Source organism: Protopterus annectens, chromosome 11.part0 (genome assembly GCF_019279795.1).
Source record: "Protopterus annectens isolate FY-2018-M chromosome 11.part0, PAN1.0, whole genome shotgun sequence".
Taxonomy (NCBI): domain Eukaryota; kingdom Metazoa; phylum Chordata; order Ceratodontiformes; family Protopteridae; genus Protopterus; species Protopterus annectens.
In genome coordinates, this window is record NC_056745.1 from 290134270 (window position 1) to 290159144 (window position 24875).

The window sequence follows — 24875 nt, forward strand, 5'->3', positions numbered from 1 at the left end:
CTTCTCACCACAACTGGGGAATACAACTTCAGTTCTCACCATAGCTCACAACTGTTAGAAATAAAAATCGGAACAAAGTTCAGAAATGGTGATAGCTTGGGACTTTAGGCTCTTCTTACCCTGAAGCAAAGGTACAGGGTTTGAGCCTAAACACCTGTTGTGTTATGTGAGGGCATGCACACACACACAGGTATGTATTGCAAGGTCTAGCAGTCCTGTGAACAATGAAAACTAAAAGCTCCTTATTAACCCATTTCATTATTATTTAGATTACAACTCAATCAGCAGGGTCTTCAGCAAAGACTCAAGGCACAGAAAGGGTAAAATGAGCATAACACTGAATTTCTTAGCTGTCCCACCATGAAGAACTGAAGATATCCAAAGTAGCTGGGATACAAGTGCAGCATGCTGGTCTGCAGAGTAGAGGCAGACAGCTAACCACTTGTATAACTGACTGCCAAACACACTCAGCAGACAGCTGCGGACATTTTTTCTTTCATTCTGTTCAAGGACAAAAAAAAAACACAAATCCCTTAAGTAAGATTTCTACACTCAAATGTAACTGTCTTGAGGTAACGCCATCCTACCAAACTCTGAAAAACCATGCTGTGAAGTTCATATCACCATTCCATTACTATCTGGCAAAATGGCATCAAAGTCGGGCATAAATACATATACATAGAGTGATGCTTCTATTGTACTGTGTTCCACACCACATAAAGCAAAGGACTTCTCTTACTTTATTCAAATGTAATTTGGATGAACAGATGAATAACCACATATTTAATCCCAGTTCAGAACTCCTGCTCTTTATGGATAGGGTAAACATGTAAATGTCTCAATGTATTGATTTTCATGCTGTCTTTGGATTATTCATATGCAAAATATAAGGGTTAAAATCTATCATGGGAATGTTAGGTTAGGTGTCTTAATATATAGGTCAATAGCCTTGTAACTACCCATGAACCTACAATGGCACTGATCAAATTAGTAAAGGCCTGACAAGGGTATAGGGAATTGAGCATTCAGTACAAAGTACAAAGCATCCAAGTGCCAACTAACCTGGGTTTGTATAGTGGGAATAGGCACTGAAGGAACCAGCCAAGGAAGCACAGGTGTGTGAGTGGCAGAAGCCACCCCACCCATTCCAGGAGGAGTGTTTGGGTATGGCAAGCACTGGCTGGAGAAAGGCTTGGGGATGCTTTCAATTTACAGGTACGAGGGATGGGCAGCTTACCAGGGGGGTCAAGGACTGCGCTGAGGCGGATGAGGTCAGCTAGTAGTTCTTTCACTCTCTGTCTGGTCCAGCACTGTGGGTTGCAGTTTACATGCCAATCAAAAGATGGGGAGGAGATTAGAAAATGTGGCCTAGCCCTGGAAGATAGCTCACAAGGTTCCTGAAATTTCAGCCTCCAGTACTGGCTGCAAAAGAATGAGAGATTCCAAAAAGATGAATTCTTCTTGGAGAAGGAGAGTCCAAACAGGATGGGGGGGGGGGTTGGGGGAATTAGATGATCAAGGCTGAGGATGGTGAATATCATAAACAGAAGGTCAGAATTAAATACAGGATGACTGGCTGAAGTGGAATATAATGAAGCCTATATCACATCAGTCTATACACTAAATATACTGTTCACTGCCTGAAAAAAATACTAGAGCAAAATGTTAAACTTTCTGGCTGAACTCTAACAAATTCAAAAACTGCCAGCATTTAAAAACGTAGCTGGTTGGTGTTTGCAGTGGTTGTTGTGTACCTGCTCTGTTCCTACAGTGAAAAGACTTTTCCAGCAGAAAATTCTCATTAAGAAAAGTTTGCAGAGTCCTAATTTGACCAACCATGCAACTATTTACAGACACATCATTGTTTAGGCTTAGACAATGATCACATATAGGAAAGGTTGCTGTATTCTTCCCATCTCAATGTGTAAGACAATGCTGGCACTGTATCTGGAAGTACATGTGATGCCAAGACACACACAGACACACACACACATACACACACACACACACACACACACACACACACACACACACACACACACACACACACACACACACACACACACACACACACACACAGACACACACACACACACACACACACACACACACACACACACACACACACACACACACACACACACACACACTCATACACTCACACTCACACACTCCATAATTTCCTGATCTGTTTCACACATACTCTCCTTACCTGATTGCTCCATACTTTCCTGATCTGTTTCCCGCTCGCACTCCTATCTCTTAATGATTTCTCCATTCAAGCTAATTTCCCACTCGCAGCCAGCCGGACATGACGTCAGCTCCCGTTCGCCTTCACCACAACACCCAGCAAGCATCCTTAAAGAGCCAACGCTTTTTTTTTTTTTTTTTAGTTAAAACGCTACCGCACCCAGCAAGCATCCTTAAAAAGCCAACGCTTTTTTTTTTTTAGTTAAAAATCTACCGCACCCAGCAAGCATCCTTAAAGAGCCAACGTTTTTTTTTTTAGTTAAAAAGCTACCTCCCTTCTAAATAAGTTGTACTGAAATCAGTACAGTGCATATGCCTCCCGACATCCCTGTCATAGTGGTATACACTTTCCTTCTATTCAGTTCTGTAATTAAGTGTATTAACTGCACTGATGCACTTTGATTTAGGAGGAGCACCACTTCAATATCTAGTAGATAAATGTTTTTACATATCTTTTTCTCAGCAACAACAGCACTAAAAAGGTACATTTTCGTAGGGTCATAGGTGTTTACTAAGCTGTGTCCACAAGGGCCTTTTTAAGCCTAGCCATGCATCCCAAATCTCTGACAAGTTCTGATACCCTTGATAAGTGTAAGCATGGGCCTGGGGGATGAACCATTTACAGTTTACCTGTTTGCATTAGAGACATTTCCCTTCATTATGTCAGCAGTAAATATGTATAATAAGCCCCTCACAGTCCAGATTCTGTCTGTCACTTCCTGTACTCCCGCATCAAACATATTAATTTTGAAAGACTGGCATTATCTCCTAGTGACACCACTCAAACATTTGTAGTCATGATACAAAAGAATAGCAAGTCACAGAAAGGCCTGTCTGTGAAAGGAAGAAAACAATCATTCGACTACAATAAAGCAGAACTTGGCAGCAAAAATATCTGCATATTCAAACTATGCAAGGCAGAAGTTCACATAAAATAATATCGAATGTACAGAATTAGATTTACAAGGCAACTGTAAGGAGTAAAGTGGCATTTGAAGAGGCAGACAGGGGCATAGACCCGTGAAAGACAAAACAGACTTAGCAGCCATAGAAAATAGGGAAGAGTAACAGTGGAAGAACTGAAAAGCAGCAAGATACTTTTTAAAGTATAGGTCAGCAATGAGAGAGAGGGGAGCAGATAATACAAAAATAAGATGGAGGGGGGGACCAGAGGACCAGGTAAGGAAGGAACAGAAAAAAATTAAAACCAGGGGATGAAAGAAGTACAGTACCAGTGGGACTGTTAATGCACAGTATACCAATAAGGACATGGTAGTAAAGCAGAGAATATAGTATGACCATCAGAAGGGTATAGGGATGTAGAAGGAGAGGCCACAGTGGCCAAAAACAGGAATTATTTTACTTTTTTTGTGCAAAGATTGCTGAGCCAGTATCTGTAGATCTTTGAGACATGCTTGATCTCTTTCTTTGCAAAAACGTACACAGGGTAGTAGCTATCTGGAGGAAGGAAGCTGCAGTGGACTGTTGGCTGCCTGTTGGCCTTATGATGACAAAATGAAGTGTAATATGTTTACATCTGTGATCATGTGTTAGAAAGATTGGGTATGGAAGAAACTTTAAGGTACCTCAGTGGTGTCAACAATATCTGAGAGCTGCATCTGTGGAAAAAGTACAAAACAAGGGCACATACTTAGAAAACAGAGTTTGGAGAGACCACATAGAGTAGATGTGTCCAACCTGCGGCCCGCAGAGCTTTTCTATGCGGCCCTCAACCTCTAACTGCAACATCGATGTACACATACCCCAAAACACTTTTTTTTGTGTTTTTCACTCCCATGACCTGTAACACTAATGTCGGTGTGTGCATGTGCCAAAGCACCCTTCTACTTTTGTTTTTGAGCCAAAAAAGGGTCAGTGTGTTTACGCCATTATTTTGCACCGAACAATCAGTGTGTGCATGTGTGTGTGTGTGTGTGTGTGTGTGTGTGTGTGTGTGTGTGTGTGTGTGTTCTCGCTGAAGAGGGACTCATGTATGGATTTGCCGCTGTTGCCTTTGAAAGGGACAGCAATTACCTGTGTTAATAGGTAAGTACGGAGTGAGTGAGTGCATGCATGAAAGCAGAATTGTGTGCGTGAAGGTAGAAGAAGAGTGTGTGTGTATATGTGTGTATATGTGTGCATGACAGAGAGGCGCATGCACAAAGAGGCTAACAATGATCAGTCTACCTACTGAACACAAACAAGTTAGCTCACAAATATATCATACATTAAGAGTACACTTTCATTAAATTGTGGCTTTCCTGACAGGGAGAGTGTTGTATTGAACATGAACTCATACCTCTTAACTGTATGGATTTTCAAAGAATGTCTGAATTTTTGCCTCATCTTCCAATTTGTGTCTTTTGCTTAGGAAATAAAAGTAGTCATCCAAGGTAATGCAGTTCCAGGGAGTAAGAATGAGACAGCAGCCTAGGGTTAATGGGTCAGTAGTGGACTGACTATGTAGGACTGTAGCATATAAAGTTGTATTGTTTTTTCAGACAAACAAAAAAGCACCTAGTACTGTTATTTCATTGGTGGGTTCTAAGCAGTGATAGATTGGACAACAGTAAGCATAGCTTTGGCGGATTATCAATACTGGCAAATCAAGTGGGCACAATTGTCAATTTTTTAAATGTTGGGGATTTTAGTGTGTATGTGTGTGCTTATGTGTTGGGAGTGCTGCAACATTAGATGATTATTAAAGACAGACTTACAGACTGTGGAAAATATGTTTCTTTGTTTCAAAACCTAATACTTGGAGTGCAGCTTCTTGCCATTTACAGTGGATGGATATTTACATTTAATGGACAATGTATTAGCGTGGGCCTGTGGGGTTCTGAAGGATGCCAAGTCTACAACAGTCAATGTCTTGTAAAGTGACCTGGAAATGGATATTGGGATGTTACTGAAAAAATATAGTAAGTGGGCTTAGAAATATAGTTTAATTAAACAAAGTGTACTTTCAATTTACAGGCCATAATTTAATTTATTTCAGGTAGTCCAGATACTGGTAGATTGTATACCATTAGACTTAATTAGGGAGAGCTGTCATTCTGGGGAAACAAGCAGCCCTAGTTTCAGTGGAAGCTCTGTGGTTGCTTGCAGGTTCATAGGTTCGTACTAAGCTAACTGCCCTTGAGCCATTTTAAGCTTAGCCAATTATCCCTTGTGAGACTCAAACCCTGCACCTTGTGTTTGTAAGGCAAACACCTTAACCACTAGGCCACCCTCCCTAGGAAGTGGCAGGATGTTGATAATGTGTTTTATTTATTATTTTTAATGCATTTGTCATTTCAAAGCATGGTTTTCTTTGATGCAAAAGAAGGCATGACTGAATGAGCCATATAATGTTTGACAATGATGGAATAGAAAGATTATAAGTGATGTATAATGTTTGCAGCTACAGTTGTTTCAATGGTGTCTGTAATGCATAACTATTTTTGGGGCTGTGTCCCACTTTCATTTTTCGCTTTGTCCAGATTTTTTGCTCTAAGATTGAGAGGTATGGTTCCATACTAAATCAGAAGTTGTATTACCTTGGAAGACTTTTAGGCATAATTATGAAAAACAGAGCCTTTTTAATATCTCTGCTTATTTCCAATATAAACTGCCATGTAACCTTGCAAATAACCTTCTTATTAAGCTACTTTACTTATTTTGGAATTGACAGGTATGATTCATCTGTTTGGACATAAGCATAGAGTGCTAATGTGACTTTGATTTCTTGCAGCAGTCTGTGGTTTACATAATCAAAATAACTTTTCTGTGCTTCTGGGTGTGTAATCAATTTAACAGTTTTAAAGATGTTTTCCAAAAATAAATAAATATATAATAAATAAATAATCCTCTCTACACTTTGAGCTATTGACAAAGTCTGGTAATTTGTTTTTTTCAAAAGTGAAGGTCAGCATTACAGCTCAGTAAACTGTCAGTCTGTGAGTAACTTCTGCACAAATTAAAATGTCTGAATGTCAAATGGCTTTAGATTGGAGGGAAGTTTATTTTTATTTATTTTATTTTATCTTACATTTATTTACCAGGAAAGTCCGACTGGACACAGATCCATTTTCAGCGGAGGCTCGGGGAGAAAAGCTCCAAAAATAACATAAAACAATATAATACAATACATGAGAGAGATAGACAGCAAATTATGGATGTAGTACTCATACAATATGGCAGATATTACATCTCGTAACAGTGAGAATCATTGAGGTACAGAATAAACTTAAAAACATTTTTTTTACAGTTATAATTACAGCAAGGCAAATATCAATGATTTAAGGTTTTAGGAGAAAGTTCTGAAACAATCTTTTGGTATGGATAAACCTGGGGATTGACACAAGTTATATGTTTACACCAGTATGTAGCATTATAGTTTATGGTTTTCTTATTGATTTACTTTTTGCCGAGCAGTTGTTTGTTGATTTATTGATGGTCCTTTTGGTGGTGGGAAATTACATGGATGAATCCATCTCTATTATGATTTTTTTTCAGATATTTTGACTTCCAGACAATTTCATTCAGTGAGTGGGTGTCATGTGATTACTGAGGTTGTCTATTTTAAAGTAGGGGCTTTATTGTGTGTGTGTGTGTGTAAGAGAGAGAGAGATTTAATATGTATACTGAATATAATTTTGCAAATGGAATTCTTAGTTAAACATGCCCCTCTTCTTGGGCAACTAGACTTGAGTAACCAATATTAGATCTTAGCCATCCAGCTGGGAAAGGTTAGTATGTGGATTTTCCATTTGGTTTGATGAAGGCTATGCTACTTACCCAAGGACTACGTTTATGGCTATCCATCCAGCCATCGTGTTGCTGAACTACATTGTTTGATAATGAGAGGAGCTTTTTACAGAAGTTGAAGGTTTTTGTGTCAAGAACCTGTCCATAAAAAGTGGCTTGTTTATGTTGCAGTGAAGGCTGTGGTCTTTGTAGTGAGCGTTTTAAGTATAACCAGTATTTCTGATGTAGAGGAAGTCTCTTAAGGCAGGATCTTTCTTAGCCTGGAAAGCAAGCCAGTGATGAAATGTATAGGGGCTAGTGAGAGACAGAGGAAAGCAAGAAGCTTTTTAGTCTGTTTGGATAACTAAGTGAACTTAGTCCTTTGACCATTTCTGTCAGAAATGGTTGTAGTCTTTGTTTTGGCAGGGTGTTTTGCTGAGGCACATGCCAAAAGGGGCATTGCACTCAATAATGGCTCTTGTAAAGGAAGAATACAGGGATGTTATGACCTCCTTGTCCCTGGATGAGATCCACTTACTAATGAAGTGGGCCATGTAAAAAGCTTTCCTTACAACGCAGACAATGTGGTGGTCAAAAGTCAGGTTTGTATCAACCTGGGTGCCCAAGTACCATATGACTAATTGCGTGGTTACAACACTGTTATTAATGTGATAATTTGTGGGGACATCACTCTCCTCAAAGGGGATGATGATGCATTTTTTGGCATTTAGCTTGAGGCCATATTTCTGGCACCAGTTATTTGTTTGGGTGAGACCCTTTTGTAGCTTATTCAGAATTGTTTTATTAAGTCAGTAATGTGAATTCTTTACTTTATTGCAAATTTGTTGGCTTATTTTTGTGGATTATAGTATTGTAGGACTGCTGATGCTGACATTTTACGTAGTTGGACTGCTGGAATGGTTTTCCCAGTGAGAAATGCTAGTGCTGTACTGAATATCTGTTTATTTGTAAAAAAACATATGTATATATATATATATGTATATATTTTTTTTTAACTAAGATGTTAGAGTTAACTGTTAGATTAGAGAATTAGAATTAGAATGAGAATTAGAATTTTAAGGCAAATATTAGGCATTTATTACATTTATTCATTGTTCAAATGCACCTACAGTACAGCCAGGAGGTCGACTGTGGTCTTCCAGAGCAACGAAAGAGTTAACTATATGATATATTTTATATGCGGCCCCAAGACCATTTCTGTTCACTCAATGCGGCCCCAGCAAGCCAAAAGGTTGGACACCCCTGACATAGAGGGTAGTGGATACAGGGGACATTTTTCCTAATGAAGCAGAGAGTTTATAAGTAATTTAAGAATTCATAACATCCTGAGAAAGACATAAGAAAGGTCTAGTAAGGACTATGCTATAGTTTGCTATTACAGAGGCAAAGCTCAAAGGAGTGATAGGCGTCTCTAGTAGACAAGAAAGCATCTTCTTTCCATTCTTTTCGGGGATGCAATATTAAGATGGTTGAGCTGTTGGAAGTAGAAAACTGAGAGGTTTTTCTATGCCAAATGAAGTGACTGAGAAAAGGAAGCAAATCCTCAAGATTACAGGGTCAGCAATACACAGTGTAAATTTGATGCCATTGTCCATTTAGGGACAAATGGCCTACTTTTGAAAGAGGTCAGGGCATTGCATAAGTACTTAAAAAATAGAACAAGGAAGGAGCTTTAGGTAGATAACATACATACAAAATTCTCAGAAGTGATGCTTGCCTAGGGTATAAGAAGCTAGAGTATATTTTGCATAATAGGCTTTCGCAGGGAGGAACTTTATAGCATACATAATGAAATGCTTGGAAGGGCTACTTATTCAGGGTATAGAAAATTACAATAGTTTAGTTCAGACAATGAATGAGAAGCTGGCGCAGCACTCAGACTTTGAAATTGCTGGGGACTAGAGATACATTTGGAAAGATAGAGGTCTATATTAATGTCATGGACTGTATTTCTGTAATAGAATATCCAGGATCCAATGCAACAAATATAGTGATTTTTAAACTACCATAAGGAGAAGGCACAATAAGATATCCAGGAAGCCATGCTTTCCCCTCCGATGCAATGATAGTTAATTAAATACGCTCCATTAGTGGACACAATTACAGGAAAATGTATACTTACCAGGAAAAATGGCAAAAGACTGTAAATGTGCCAAATTAACAAAAATGGAAAGTAACCAATGTCTGTGGCATTATGTATTGATCTTGAGCTACATTACTTTGCATGTAATATTGAAGACTGTTACTGGGAGATGCTATGGATTTACACACCAAGGTCTGTATTGTGGTATAAACGTTACAGTGCAAAACAACTTGATTCTGTGCTAGCTTGGTGGAACTCTTCATGCTGGTTCCATGTAGTATGATCAAATATTGTTAACTATTAAAAGTGTTTATTGCTCTCTTCAAGATATAACCCATTATTTTGGGGAGCAAGAAAGCCAAAGAGATTTAAGAACTTTGAAGGAGAACGAAATAAAAAAAAAAAAGCAATGAAAATGAAGATAATTTGAATGCACTTGACGTAACAGTTAAGCTGTGGGAACGTATTGTGAAATATTAGTACATTTTGTTTCTAGTGTATGCTCTTAACGAAGACACAAAAATTGCTGCTTGTGTAAGCGAAATGCTATGTTAAATGTAATGTGTAGTGAAAAAAACTTACTTGCACCTGATGAACTTTTTGACGCCCGTGCCCTGGCCCAACAATGAAGGAGCCTCAATCCTCACCACTAACAGCAGTGAGGGGCGTCTCATATAGGAGGAAAGGATAACAAATACACACAGTAAAGTGCAATTTCCCTTAAGAGCACACAGAGATCACAGTCAGTCTGGGTTTGGTCACTCCCTTGCTCTCCAGGTCCCCAATTAGACTCCCCACTGGCACAGCTATAGGGTCCAGATCTCAGATTAGTGGGCAAGCTAAATCCTCCAGCACCCTCTCTGTCCAACCAGTGCTCCATGTCCCTGCCCAAGTAGCTGACACACACACACACACACACACACACACACACACACACACACACACACACACACACACACACACACACACACACACATGCGCACACACACACACACAATCACATACTTTGAGATAAGTATTTATACAACTTCACACTCCTGGGAAAGGCTGACACAGATTCTCCAGCTGTACCCCTATACCCAGACTATATGGTAGAAATCACTCCCACCACCTAGCTAAAATTTATCAGCTACTCAATGTCCCTTAAAAGGGTGTCCAATTATTACTGTGCAATATTATTATCCAATTGGTAGTATAACTAAACACTCAAGGCTTATTAGAGTGACTTGGTACAGGATCCCTATATACATGCAATTTACTCTTAGAGCTTAACTTATCTCTACACAGAACAGCCACTGTTGAAAGGTTTAAAAATATTTAATAATAAATAATTAAAACCACAAGACAAATATTTTTACTACACAGTGCTAGTCAAGAGTTCAGAGATCACAGAGAAATACTTAAAATAATTCAGTAGTACAGTTCTGACATCACAGAAAAACACTTAGTCTAGCTATTTCTAAGAGAAAACACAAATCTAAGATAACTTACATATAGAACACAGGCAGACTGCTGATTAGTTGGATGGTCAAGACAAAAATGTTTAATCCTCTCTGATTCTCTGTTTTTAAAATCATATTCCTGGTTCACATTACATCATTCTTCACACTTCCCTGGGTTCCAAGGCTAACAGAAACTACATTTACATTCTTAACATCTCCTTGTGTTATCTTGCAGCTGGTCAGGAATCAGTGCAATAAAAATACATTTGCAGGTCAACAAATGTAAAATAAACACATAAATAAAATAAATGTTTAAATCTAGCAATTTAACTCTTGGTTAAAAACAATAGAAAGAATGTCTTCACCTAGACAGGCCAGAGCCGACTTTAGATCAAAGAGTCACAACATGCTTTACTTGGGTCAGCAGAGTGCACTGTTGTTCCATTTTTGTAACAGCATTTTTTCCATTTAAGACAACAACCTTTGGCTTACATTAATATTTACAGATGATAGAATTATCTATAAAATTTAATCTGGCTAGGCTGGCAGCCTTCACAAACGTAAGAGAAAAAAAATCACTTTTTTATCAGTTTCCCCTTCTGTCTGCCAATTACTAAGCCCCCCACACTGGATGCCCATCTGTTTTCCAGTGTTAGAAAACCCCTGACTCTTTCAGAGCAAACACTATCCACAGGGAGGACAACCATCATACATACAGGCATCAAGGTTGCTTGTACCCTCACTGGCATTCTGTCTAAGAGGATTTTTATTGACTATGGTCTAACCCCCCCCCCCCCCAGCAGCATATTGACATGAGCTCTTGCATCACTTCTATGACCACCAATGTCATTTTTGTCCACATATGGACATGGCTCCACACATGCATTGATAAGGGCTATGACCACCAGCTTGGGCAGTTACTCCTACATCCTCCATGCACAAGCCCCCTACATCCTGACACATGTTTACTCTCCAGCATAAATTGTGTCAGTAGATGAGTGGTGTGAGTTAGGATGGACCATCCTGCCTTTGGGATGGTTACACTCATCCTCTCTGCACAAGCCCCCTACATCCTGGCACATGTCTGCTCTCTAGCATAAACTGTGTTGGTAGACCAGTGGTGTGAGCTTGGATCACCATCCTGCCCCTTGGCATGGTTACACCCATCTTCCCTTCCTGAGCCATCAAACACCTTGTTGCCTAGGTTGTAGTCAGGCTTTATCCCTTCACCCCACTGGCACAGGCTAGTACAAACTCATTTTTACTCTAAATGTAGCATGATGGCACACAAATATAAGGTTAGTTGTCATGCAAGGAATCCTACTGAATATGTGACTAATTCTATGGCTAAGCTGGGAAAACTGACAGGGAATAGTAATTATAGTGAAGCATTATAGCAACTGCTGAGAGAGAGAAAGGATTTGTTTGGCAAAAATGCTTATTAAATTCAAAGAAAGCAGTTGTCTGGAGCTAATTTAATATTTTAAAATGCCTGAAACATTGCTTTAGCATTTAAGACATTATGAAGCGGAATGAGGCCATTTTTAAAAAGATATATATGCAAGAGTAAGGAATATAGAATGTTTAATATTTGCTACCAGTGTCTTTGGAAGCAGCACACACATTTAAGCAAAAATTGCCATGCATGTCAACACTTGAGAAATGGGGCTTGATGAAATAACATAACCATTTACAAAAGCATATTTTAAAAGAGCTGAAGTGAATTTTAATACGTTATTTTCCTGTCATGTTTATGCTGCTAAAGCAAAAAGAAAAATAGAGAACAACATTTGCTTTATTTGCTATGCAGTGTGGAAGATCTAAATATGACAGAAGTGAAATCATTCCTGGTGCCACTGAAAGTAGAAGCCAAAGAGCTTTGAGAATGAGACTGGGACCAATTCCACTACAATGAATGATCCAAAATTCATTGACATAAGGAATGTACTTTTACCGGTAACTTGCATTGCACTGTAAATTTATAACGGGGATCTATAAAGGTGCTAACAAGAGGGAAGCTTACCTTTGACAGAATTTGAAAGTACTGAACAAAACTGGCTAAAATGCAGTTAAACTGGGGTGAGATAAAGCGCACAAATTCTGAAACTGAGACTTTGGGAAAGTGGATATGAAACATAAAGCTACGTTTAAAGAATATTTGGAGATGTTAAAAGGTATAAATCTGTTATTCACGTTCCATCAGATGCCAAAGATATTTTTTCTGACTTGGGTCACATTTTTATTCAGTGGTCCATAAAGTAGAAGAAGTAAAAGGTTGTAGCTTATGTATGGCCTAGTCAAACCGGGCTGCTTCTTGGGTGTCTGTACTGAAACCTGACAGAACTATTAGTTTGTGAGATTATCACTTAACTGTTAACAGTGAAGCAGGGAGCTCTGTAAAAAGTGAGGCTTAATGCATATCAGGCAGCACAGCTGTGTAGTAGGCAGGGTGTACCTACAGCCTAGTGTAAGTCATAAAGAATGATGTCCAGAATCAAACACATACCATACCAAATTAATATGGCCACAGAGTAAGGCACAAAAACAGCATTCTAATGACCACATTTAGCTGACAACGACATAGCAAAGTGCATTAAGGTGGCCATGGGGTGGGACAAAATATTTAGCATAGCTTACTAATGAAAGTGTGACTGCTTCATGAGCAACCCTCATAAGTGCAATCACAAAACATCACAAACACTGCAAATAGCTACAGTTAAAAAAAAAACACTAAAAAGTATATTTGCAGAGGAACAAGACCCCCCCCCGTACCCCCAACATGGAAGGCTGCACTCCACATACACTTGCTATTTGTACTTCCCACCTCATAGATTATAATATTTTGGTGAAAAGAGAAATTCATCAGGAAACTGCACTGTCCTCCTTAAATGCAAATTCCAGTATTCAGATATTAATAACCATACAAAAGAGTGTCAGTCACTACTGTGTCACATATAAGGTTGGCACCAATGTGACATTAAAGGCACACCAAATTTAACATAAGAAAACTCACAGGCTGGATATATGGAAATGTAACACAAACATATAGTGTTTTTAATAATACCAATTGAGCTACATGAAATAGCATTGTGCCACCCAATAGATATGAGCAAAATGTTTTATCTTGTGTGAATATCAGTTCTCTCAAAGATTTGAATACTACACTGTCCCAACCAGTCAAAAAATGAAAGCATGTGTACTGTAACAGCAACCCACCTAGAACATAATGCAAATACACAAAGGTACAGCTATACCACAGCCATGTAAAAAATCCAACACATTTCAGATTATTACATTTCTTTGGTCTGGTAAGTCTAGAATGGAGGGGGATTTGTACAATGCACACATTATTTGAAAGTTATTAAAGAATAAGATAGATAAAATATATTTCTCCTTTGAAGCACTTTACACAGTAGCATTCCCAATTGTTTTTATTTTTTTCACGTTATGCCCATATTCTTCCAGAACTAAACCTAATAGGATGAGAAATGTACATTAGAGATTAAGAAATGTATTTTGTGGCCCTGAACACTTTAAGACTTGTTGCAGAGTAGAACGAGGGAATTAATTGGAGGTACTGAGGTAGATGGTCAAGGAGATTTTGCTTTTGTACTTTGGGACAATTTTAAGGACAGTTGAGGTATACAGTAGTAAGTTATATGTCCACAGTCCATAAAATGAATGAGCTTGCTCTCAGAGAGTTGTAGCTACAGTTAGGTAGTCATGGGTTTGAATCATGAAATAAGAAAGACAAAATGCACTGTTGAACTGATTCAGAGGGAGATAGACTTTAAAAAGTGAACTTTGTGGAGGGTATTTTTGGGTCACTTTTCAACTTCAACAAAGCTGAGACAGCTAAAAAATGGAAAGATCAGTCAGCACAATATGTATCCCTCTAGGGCAAGAACTAACTGATGACCGAGACAACTTTTTAAAAATATTTAGAGATTTTTATGAAGATCTGTATCAGCAGGAGGGTCACAAGGATAACTTCCATGACAATTTTAGTGAATCTGTGAGAGGGCAGGAGCTCCCTCAGCTCCTATTAGAATTCACAACAAAATGAATGTCCCCTCTTATGCAGGAATAATTGCAGCATATACTGAAAATCCTTCCATAGTCAAAGTCACTGGAGCCAGATGAGCTTACATGTGAATGAAGAGGGGGAGGTCAAAGGCTCCAAATGACAGCAATATTTCTCATACATCAGCTGCCCTGATCTAGGGGGATAAAGCCATGATTGTGACTCAGGTAATCTGAGTTTGATTAGCAGCTTGAATGTTTGTTGCAGCATGAAGGGAGAAATGGAGAGGCTGCATTTGATTAACTTTCTGATGAGGAAGGAGGGACAGGTGAAGCATGTTGAAGGAGGAGGACATTTTTGAGATCTTTTTGAGACTGGGGCTCAAAACAGTTAGCAGGCTGGACATACAGGTTGGCTAAGCAGGATGTATAACTGGAAGATCCATACAGTGAAAGAGAGGAATGAAGGTACTTCACTCCCTCACCTCATGCAGGGGAAGCATGTGCTTGTTGGTAAAGTCAGTCAGAAGCGGCCTTAAGTCAACTGTTACCCTGGGCAAAAGGGCTCCATGGTGGCCCCCACCACACCACCCGTTGCCCCCATTCTGGTCTACCTATACCAAATAATACTGGAAAAGTGCCCCTACTAGAGCGGCGCCCTAGGCAGCCGCCTAGTTGGCCTGTGCCTAAGGCCAGTTATGGAGTCAGTTGGTGCAGTTTCTCCAAAGAGACCAGGGAAAACCACCTTTGGTGAGTGGGGTTATTTGCTGTCAATATCATTTGAGGAACTGAGTAACACCCAACCCATCGACCCATTGAGGTCCCCTTCTTGTGCACAGCCTACTTTGTTCAGGTATGTACACATGACACACAGGTATTCACAAAATACAGTAGTAGAAGTTCATGAATGTAGCAAATGTGCTAAATATATACATGGTGCACATTATTTTGTAAAACAACATGTGAGGTAGAGTATGGTAAATATTAATGCACCTGTTCCTTGATTCTACTGTATTTGTACCCACAGTGCATTCTCTCCATCTACTACTATCCTGGTGAGAAAGCTAGACAGCTTCCAACAATATCCTCAAGCTCCAAACTAGGTTATAGACATTTAGCATTCATGGTGACTACTGTAATGTATATAAGGGAATTTGTTGTGGTCAACTGACACTTAGTGAGTGCAAATAACAGATACTGCTCTACTCTCATTCGCAGGCACTTTGGTGGCTGTGAAAGTCAGACCATTTATACTGACACTGGTTTCCTTTTCCAGGTATTCCATTGATGGGTACAATATGTTGACTTCTGCAAGGACATCTGTCCACCCTTGTCTTCCCTTCAGCCATTGGCTTCTGCTAAATATGTTATATTTATAGACAATGAGGCCTACAAAAAAGACCTATCACTTGTTTGTGCATAGCAAGGATAGAGCAACATCTGGTTGCTCTCTCATCTTCTTTGTTCTGATCTTTATCAAATGTAAAAAATTCAGTGTTAGTGTATGTTGGAGTAACACATGGCAACAGTATGTGGCTATTATAGCATCTGACTGTGGGCCTGTCTGTAATTTTGGGGCTGTTATGCACATCAATTAATGAATATATTGCAGAATTGTACTTCATTTCGCCATTTGCATGCAAGTGCCTCTAGTATAACAGTGGGCTGTTATTCTCAAAAAAGGGTAACTTATGAGGCTATATGTTGAGACTTTGTGTGAGACGTGCTCATTTTCTTATATACATGCACACATCTGCAGTGTACACCACCAATGTAACTGTGTTACTGCTGTCCATTGGCTATAGAAAAGTTGTGTTATAATATGCTTGAAAAGAGTGTGATAAATTAAACAAATTGGTATCCTTATGTATTCGTACCCAAATCTATGTAAATCCCATTAGAATGTCATTGCGTCATAGTGGCACCATAATCCATATCTGATTGTAAACTATTGTTGGTTTGTTGAAGCCCACATTTGTAATTAGTCTGAACTATTGGTATGTAAAACATAGGTTAGTGGATTCACATAACAGCATGTTGATGCGGGTTTCCTTCTGTTTCTTGAAAACACACTTTATCAAGAAACAGAAGGTCGAACCCACTTAAGCGGAAGTGCACTTTTATGAAAGACCATTCACTGAAGCACGTTGCAGCAGGGATAAGGAAATATATCCTTTTCCCCACTGTAGTGAGATCTTGGAGTTAGTATATTTAAGTGGGAGGAGTGTGGGGGTGCAGGGGTGCTTGCCCCCCTGCAAAAAAGTGTTTACGGTAGTTTTTTAATTTTTTTTCCGATTCGGTGAATCGGCTTTCACGAAAGTGCACTTTCAATGTAGTGCACTTTCATGGAAGTGGGGTTTTACTTTTCTTTTTCGAAATTGTGAAATTTCGATAAAGAAAAGTAGATCTGTTGATGCAGGTTGATTCACTGAGGTTTCAAATGGTTTTAATATAGAAGTGAAAAGAAAGAATACGTTATTTTCAATAAGGCAGGTAAGCAACATAAAGCTAAGGTTACCTGAGACTTCCTATGAGAATCATAGACATGACAGACTGGAAGATAAACTGTATGGAGCTGTAGCAAACTGCTTGCTATAACTGTAACAAGTGGCTTGCCACAGTTGCTAGACTTTCCACCATAGCTACAACTAAAGTATCAGCATTCATTTATGAAACCATGTTCTCCTTGTAGCTTCATAAATCAGTGCTTATACTTCACTTGCTGACCTTCAGCACCTGATAATTGTGCCCCATAAAAGCTTGCACCCAGGGTAGCCACACCTTTTGCCCCACCCAAGTTATGGCTCTGGAAATATAAACTGTTCTGGACTGCTGTATGTGTGAAACAGTAAAACAGATACTATGACCTTCAGATTGTTTGGTTTGTGTGAAGTGAAGTTTTCAATAAAAGAACGTAATTATTTTCATTTTCAGGTTGCACTAAAGGAGTTTATTCTGACTGAAAAGCGTACTGGTTCATGTCTGAAGCAATAAAAAATACTGAAGCATGTGGTTAAAAAATATCTTCTGTTTCAGCTAGTGACTTCAGCATAGCACAGTGGTTATGTTTCTACCATATAGTTAGATCACAAAGGACTGATTACTTTGTTAATTACAAGGACATCTGATACATAAATTGATTTTCCAGAAGTAGCGTGCCAGACATTTAAAGTGAGAGGATGTTGTATTATACAATTGTGTGTTGAGCAGGAAAGTTTCATGCTAAAGCTGATATATAGACTTTACCATTTACAGAAATAACTATGGGTCAGAACAGCCTGACCAGGCAATGAGGTTTGAAGTTATGGGCAATGCCTCAGTACATGCTGAAAAGGTTAATGCTGGGCTTTCAAAGATGTAGTTTCACAACAGCTGTGTATGGATCTAGAACATCTGATACAGAAAATGGACATCAGCTTGAATTCTGTTAAAAAATATAGTTCAAAATAATATTTGAAAACTGCTTTTTTTGCTGTGAGGAGCAAAGCCCTCACTGCCCCTATATAGAGGGATATTTTCCCTGTGATCTCTTGTCAAGTTAATAAACTTCAGAGTCACTGGATCTTGAGGGAAGGCATGACCCCCATGCAGTGACTTCAGATAGTGTAACTGTGGGTGCCATTCCTGCAAATCAGTATTATAGAAAACCACTTTCACTGATCATTGAGATTGCATCTTTTGTCTAAGTCATGCAACAGTGATGTTAGTACTGAGTTTGAGGGTGAGACAGTCTACCTCATTTGGAAGTGTAGAGGGCTTGCCTTCTGCAAAAAGAAAAAAAAGGAGCCTAACTTCTTTCAGTGAAAGTGATTTTGAGTGACACTGGTTCATATTAACAGCACTTATGGAGACTGCTGTTGGCAAATCAACATTAATCCATATAACAAACATGCATACATAGATGTATATATTACTATCTATATCTCTATAGCTATGTGTAAAAACCTTCCATTTATAATCCCCCATTGGATTATAGTAGCTTCCTGTGTAAGCTTCTAGATAGTGCTTGGTATGAATTTTCATATGTCAATTAATGAGAGATTATGGATTTATGCTGAGAGTGTCCACCTTCTTACCTGACGGCTGGACGCTTGTTCAAATACTTGGTTAAAATCTGCCTAAATATTCAAAGTATTTCTTCTGAATTAAAAAGAGGACATAGTAAGCCGTGTTCTTATAAAACCATCTCTGGATCTATCTAGTCTTGGGGGATCACTGATCCACCTCAGTCATGCCCTTTATTGGCAATGTCAGTGCGAAGGTGGTTTTGGTGCAACTCAAATTCCATTTGAGTTCTTATGACTTCCTAAGTCCTGTACAGTCTGGCTTTAAGTGGTGACACAATAATGATACAGATCTCTTTACATTTGTGAATGATCTTCTAGTAGTGACAGTTCAGCATATTTATTCAGTAGTGGTCCTATTTGATCTGTTAGCAACATTTGATAATGTGACCCACTGGATTTTGTATGAGAGCTTTCATACACTCTTTTGTCTTTTACACACAGTCCTTGACCGGTTTGACTCTTACATTACAACTACAAGCAAGGTGTTTTTTTGGACTGAATTAATCCTGAAACTCCCCCCTCAGTACAGAGTTCCTTGGGGCTCCATTCTTGGTCCTTTGTTGGTAGTGTATATGTTTCACTTGGGAGTAGTCATTTCAGGAAGCAATTTCAGTTATTACAGTTATAAATATGATACTAAGCTTTACCTTTTACTCTGTTAGGAAAGAGTGTCAGCCCTGGATTCATAAGATTAAAGCTTGGATTCTATCAGAAGTTGGTGATTGAATCTCTTGTTATACAAAGCCAAGATTATGGCCTTGAATCTTACTTTTAGGCCATCCACATCCCCACAGCCTTTTCTCTATGATTATTATTATTATTATTATGTTGGATACAGACTGGAGTATGTGAACTGAGTACAAAATTTACTTCTGATCTTTGATGACTGTCTGACACCCTAAGCCAAAGTGTCAGCATTTATTGAGTCTTCTGTTTGCATGCAAGGAGCATAGCCTCAGTTAAGCAACTGATTCCATATGAGGAACTATATACTGTAGTCACAGTCTGATCCCACCTTACTTGAACTGAAGTGCCTGCTACCTTCAGTGTAATAATGGTGATTTGCACCACCTGCATTTTCCTGATGTATCACTGATATGTAATTAATCATGTTGGATTTGTTCTGAAATACTTGGTTGAATTACCTTTTGTTGTAAATCCACAAACAGATTCCTAGCTTCAGGTGTATGGTTTCAAGGAATCTTTTTGGTCAAATCAACTTTTAATGTCTTTTAGACCATAGTTTTTTTACAGGCAAGAGGAATTCTTTGTGTTTACTTGCTGTAAACTTTAATGAGGATTTTTTTTCTTTACTCACTGTTGTGAAACATGGAGTATATATATATATATATATATATATATATATATATATATATATATATATATATATATATGTATATAGGGCTGTGTGTGGGAAGTCCCCCATGTGGTACCCCTGCAAGAATGAGGTTGGTTTTCAAGGCAATGAGTTTTTGATTAGATGGGATCAACAAAGAGTTCCTTTTAAGTATTGTGCATTGATAAATCATATAAAGAGCACCACCTGCAGGAACTGAAGAACATAATGACTCCTTAGTTAGCAGGTATTAATTGTTACACTTATATATGATCAGCTGGGGCTGCTGATGATGTAAAGGTTTGAGTACAAGGTTCTTGTTCCAACAGCTGATGATGTAAAGGTCTGAGTGCAAGGTTCTTGTTCTAACAGCTGGTGATGTAAAAGTCTAAGTACAAGGTTTTTGTTCTAACAGCTGGTGATGTAAAGGTCTGAGTACAAGGTTCTTGTTCTAACAGCTGATGATGTAAAGGTCTGAGTGCAAGGTTCTTGTTCTAACAGCTGGTGATGTAAAGGTCTGAGTGCAAGGTTCTTGTTCTAACAGCTGGTGATGTAAAAGTTTAAGTACAAGGTTTTTGTTCTAACAGCTGGTGATGTAAAGGTCTGAGTACAAGGTTCTTGTTCTAATGGCTGGTGATGTAAAGGTCTGAGTACAAGGTTCTTGTACTAGCAGCAGGTGATGTAAAGGTCTGAGTACAAGGCTGTTGTACTAACAGCTGGTGATGTAAAGGTCTGAGTGAAAGGTTCTTGTTCTAGCATGCCTTGCCCTACATGACTTGGGCCTCTCCACCTTTAAAGAATTATGATCCTCTTCTCAGTATCCACTCCTCTCTGCAGAGGAAGAAATAGACTAATGGTCATTTCTGGATCCCAGTTGGTACATTCAGGCAAAAGTTCCCTTTCTATCAGGTACATTTCTTGTGCAATACCTGGGAGCATATATATGTGTATATATATATATATATATATATATATATATATATATATATATATACATACACACTCACACACACATATATATAGGTTCAATGAATCATTAGACTACTAACATTGTATGGTCACAATGCCCCCATATAACTGCTATTTTGGTTTCTGGAGAATATTCATTTGATGTATGCGGTCACTGTTGTTTTTGTTTTGCTTTGATGAAATAGTTGTATGACAGTGAGGAGGGCCACCCTTTGATTGAATTCTAATTGCCCAAACTCAACTGGTAGATATAATCAATTATCATAGAAAGCTACAACCTTTGCCACAGAAGGAGCACTATTTGTACAAAATGGTTATCTCCTTCAATTTTAAGTGTCCCCTTTCCCCACTCTTGAGTAAACATAGAGTTAGAATGTATAAGTTTAGAGGGTGTGATGGATCTTGGTACCCCATCTGAAGGAACAGGGGGACAAATCACTTATTTCACAGTTTTGGGGTGAGCTTTAGTGTACTGATGAGACTGAGGAGTGTTGCTTCAATCAATCCTTCTTTAATGAGGAAGCCGTGGAGAATTTTGTTTTGGATTAGCATCTTTAAGCTAAGGTTTCCATGAGATAATGTTGTCTTCCGCAGGGACTTCTGCAGGTGAGGAGCAAAAACACTTTTTATTTCAATTAGGTGATGTTTTCTCTTGCTCCACAATTGCATGATTGTGGAGTTAATCTATTTAACACATGCAGTATGCTGAAAGGGTAACTTGTCCCTTGCAAAACATTTCTTTGTTATTTAATGTTAGTGGATCTTTTAGTTTTATCTGTTAGTGTTTATGTGTGTTGCTTTTGTACCAGATTCATTGATTTAGGATTCCTTGCCTCATCATAGTCCCAGAGTGATACCCTTTCATAAGGTTTGAGCCAACAGCAGAGTATTTGAGGCCCATTCAATTGTAGCTTTCTCATAAGGGCTTTTTTAACATAAAGTTGTTTTTAACAACATTATTTAAAGCATAATCAGTTATGGATTTATCTAATTATTTATATTTATTAAATTTTGTGTATTTTGGAATGATTTACGTGCTTTTTTTATTATCATTGTTACAATCTATGTTTATTTTGCAAACCTAAGATTAGACTTATTTTTTTAAATCATTTTAAAAATGAATTATTCTCTAAAATACTATAATTGTATTCATGATTTCTAAACTAGGTAAACAAATCAGTATAAATTAATATCCATTATTTTAATGTACACATACTTATGTTTCAGGACTGGAGAGAACATAGCATCAGAAATTCATACAACGTTACTTTCAAAACACTTGGGCTTTCCCTATCCAGGTAATTCTTATATAAATAAAATTCCAAAGGATAATATCCTGATATCGTGACACTAGCTCACATAATATGAAGAGTGTATTCTGAAATAATGCGTTATTTCACTCTGTATATGCAGCAGATTTAAATGGTCAAAAGTCTTGACAGATACCTGCAATGAAAATGCACATGTTCTGATATGGTCTATATATTGGATATTCTATTGATTGGTGTTATTTAATATTATAAAAGAAATAACATTTAAGCAAGTTATATCTGTCACTAACACTTCAGTATAAGCAAGAAAATCATACGAGCATGTGTAAGAGTGTTTCATTTAATGTATCACAATGGAGTACATCTTCAGGGACAAAAAAATAGAATTAATACATTACTTTGTTGTTGTGGCCAAGGGCATATATTATATGTGCTTGAGTGCTACTACCTCAAGACACAGTTGTTGCCACTTGCTCTAACTGGCAAGTTGCCTTACTCTCAGCAGCCCAACAGCCTGATCACAGTAAATGATCTATCACTCCCACCACCCAACCCTAATTAACTACATGGCCCCTATCCTAACTCTAATTCTAAAACTCTCTGGCTCTAACCCAAGTCACCAGTCTTCTCTCCTCCCTGCCTAAACCTAAAGTTCCCAAACAGTCCTAAATCACTCCTGAATCCTAAAGCCCCCCCTCCCACTCCCTAAACTTAAAGCCCCCTTCTCACTTTCTAAACCTAAAGTCCATGATCACTCCCTAACCTTAAACTCCCTTTCCGCTCCCAAAACCTAAATCCTGTATACCACTCCCTAAACCTAAAGCTCCCCTCCCAGTTGCTGCCTAAATTGCCTAAAACCCCAGCCTGTGCTTCCAGTCCATGGCTACTGCAATAACCTTGCCTGAATTCAAATACTGTATTCAATCAAGGTGCAGCCACACTACCCTCTCCTCATGGGTGCCACTCATCGCTCTGAAACAGTGTTTAAGTTCAAGTCCCTGGCTGTGAGGTAGTGGGATTCAAGCAGCTGGAGCTTGGGTGGCTGTAGAACAACAGTCTGCTCAAGGATATATGCTATTATTTATCACAATGCAGTCCTTATATCAAAAAACAAAAATAAAGGCCTTCTTCACCAAAAGTACTGCCAAAAATCCAAATAGTAAATAGTCAAAAAAGTAAAGCAGTTACTACCAGGATGAGATTAAAATAGCTCACTTTATTAAAACAATAAATAAAACAGTATCATAAGCGATTTCAGGTAAAAATCCCTTCATCAGATGATAAAGTTAAAAAAGAGACATTGTAGCTTATATAATACATCCTAACCAGTCAAATTCAATAATTTACCCTCCTTTTTGCTAAAGCTGGTTTTAAAGGAACCACATCATTTAATCCTGGGGCTTTGTCAGCTCCCAGTCTAAGAATCCATTGCATCTCCCTATATTCAGTTTCATTTCTTAAATCACCCATTCTTTGACTCTTATTAGCGGTAGCGTTGTCGCCTCACAGTAAGACATTGTCCTGTTCGATTCTCAGCTAAAGCGTCTTCTGTGTGGAGACATGCGTGAATGGGCGTACCTTTGTTGAAGGTTGTACATCAGGGCTGGCAACTCAGTATGTAAAAATCTACTGCCAATCATTAGCGGACCGGAGTTCCGCTGTGGCGACCCCTAACCGGGAAAAGCCAAAAGATACAACAACAACATAACCATAAAAGCAAATACAAGACCTTCATGCAAGGCTATATGTTTATACAATGCATTCTGTTCTTTTTCAAGCCTTATATCAGACAAATGTTTAAAAATTCTATCTTTAAGCCTGCAATTGGTTTTACCTACATAATACTCTGTACACAGTTGGCAGTTGGCAATATAAACAACATTACGTGTATTGCAATTAGCATATGTATTCATAGAATAACCCTTATTAGTCCTAGGATGTAGAAAACAGTTACCTTGCTTAATATATCTACAAGCTTTACAATTTTGACATGGAAATATGCCCTCCCTCTTAATATTATGACACTTATAACCATTATGAGGAGATTCATGACAGAAAATATCTTTCACGTTCTTATTTCTTTTAAAAATGAATCTAGGTTGTGTTCCTACAACCTTGGTTATATTTTCATCCATATTCTCCAGTTGCTCCTAATTATATTGCATATACCACCTATGTCACTACTATAGGTTAAACTCATCTGTATCCCCTTGCTACCATTATATGCTTGAACATCGGTGGTATTGAAGACTTCTTTTCCCCTATGTATCCATGGTCTCGCTTTCTGCCTCCTATATATTTTACTGTTATTCAATTCTCTGTCTAAGTTTTTAGTATAGCCCCTCTGACTTCCAATGAGTCCAGTTCCTGGCTAAAGGAGCTCTCATTAGTGCACAATCTAGATATTCTACAGATTTGTCACTTAACTATACTTTTGAAATACGTACCTGGGATGCATACTATCAAAACTAAAAATACTATTAGTCCAGCAGGGCTTCCTATATAATGATGTCTCTACACCCCCATCCAGATATTCAATATTGGAGCTGGAATAATTCAGTGAAAGTTTAAAGAAACTTGTGGTCGATTCTAGATATTCAACAAAGTATAGTAGCTCATTAACACTACCTCCCCATAAGAAAAAAATGTAGTCCGCAAATCTGTTATAAAACAAAAGTTTGTCTT

General features: G+C 38.3%; 1 protein-coding gene across 1 annotated transcript in view; it reads left to right on the plus strand.

Annotated features, from left to right (window-relative positions):
* Positions 1–24875, plus strand: part of LOC122814935 — a 548294-nt gene that overhangs the window by 227458 nt on the left and 295961 nt on the right. The window contains exon 7 of the mRNA XM_044087196.1: positions 22147–22217. Coding sequence (XP_043943131.1) covers positions 22147–22217 — 71 coding nt within the window. The remainder of the gene's footprint in view (positions 1–22146; positions 22218–24875) is intronic.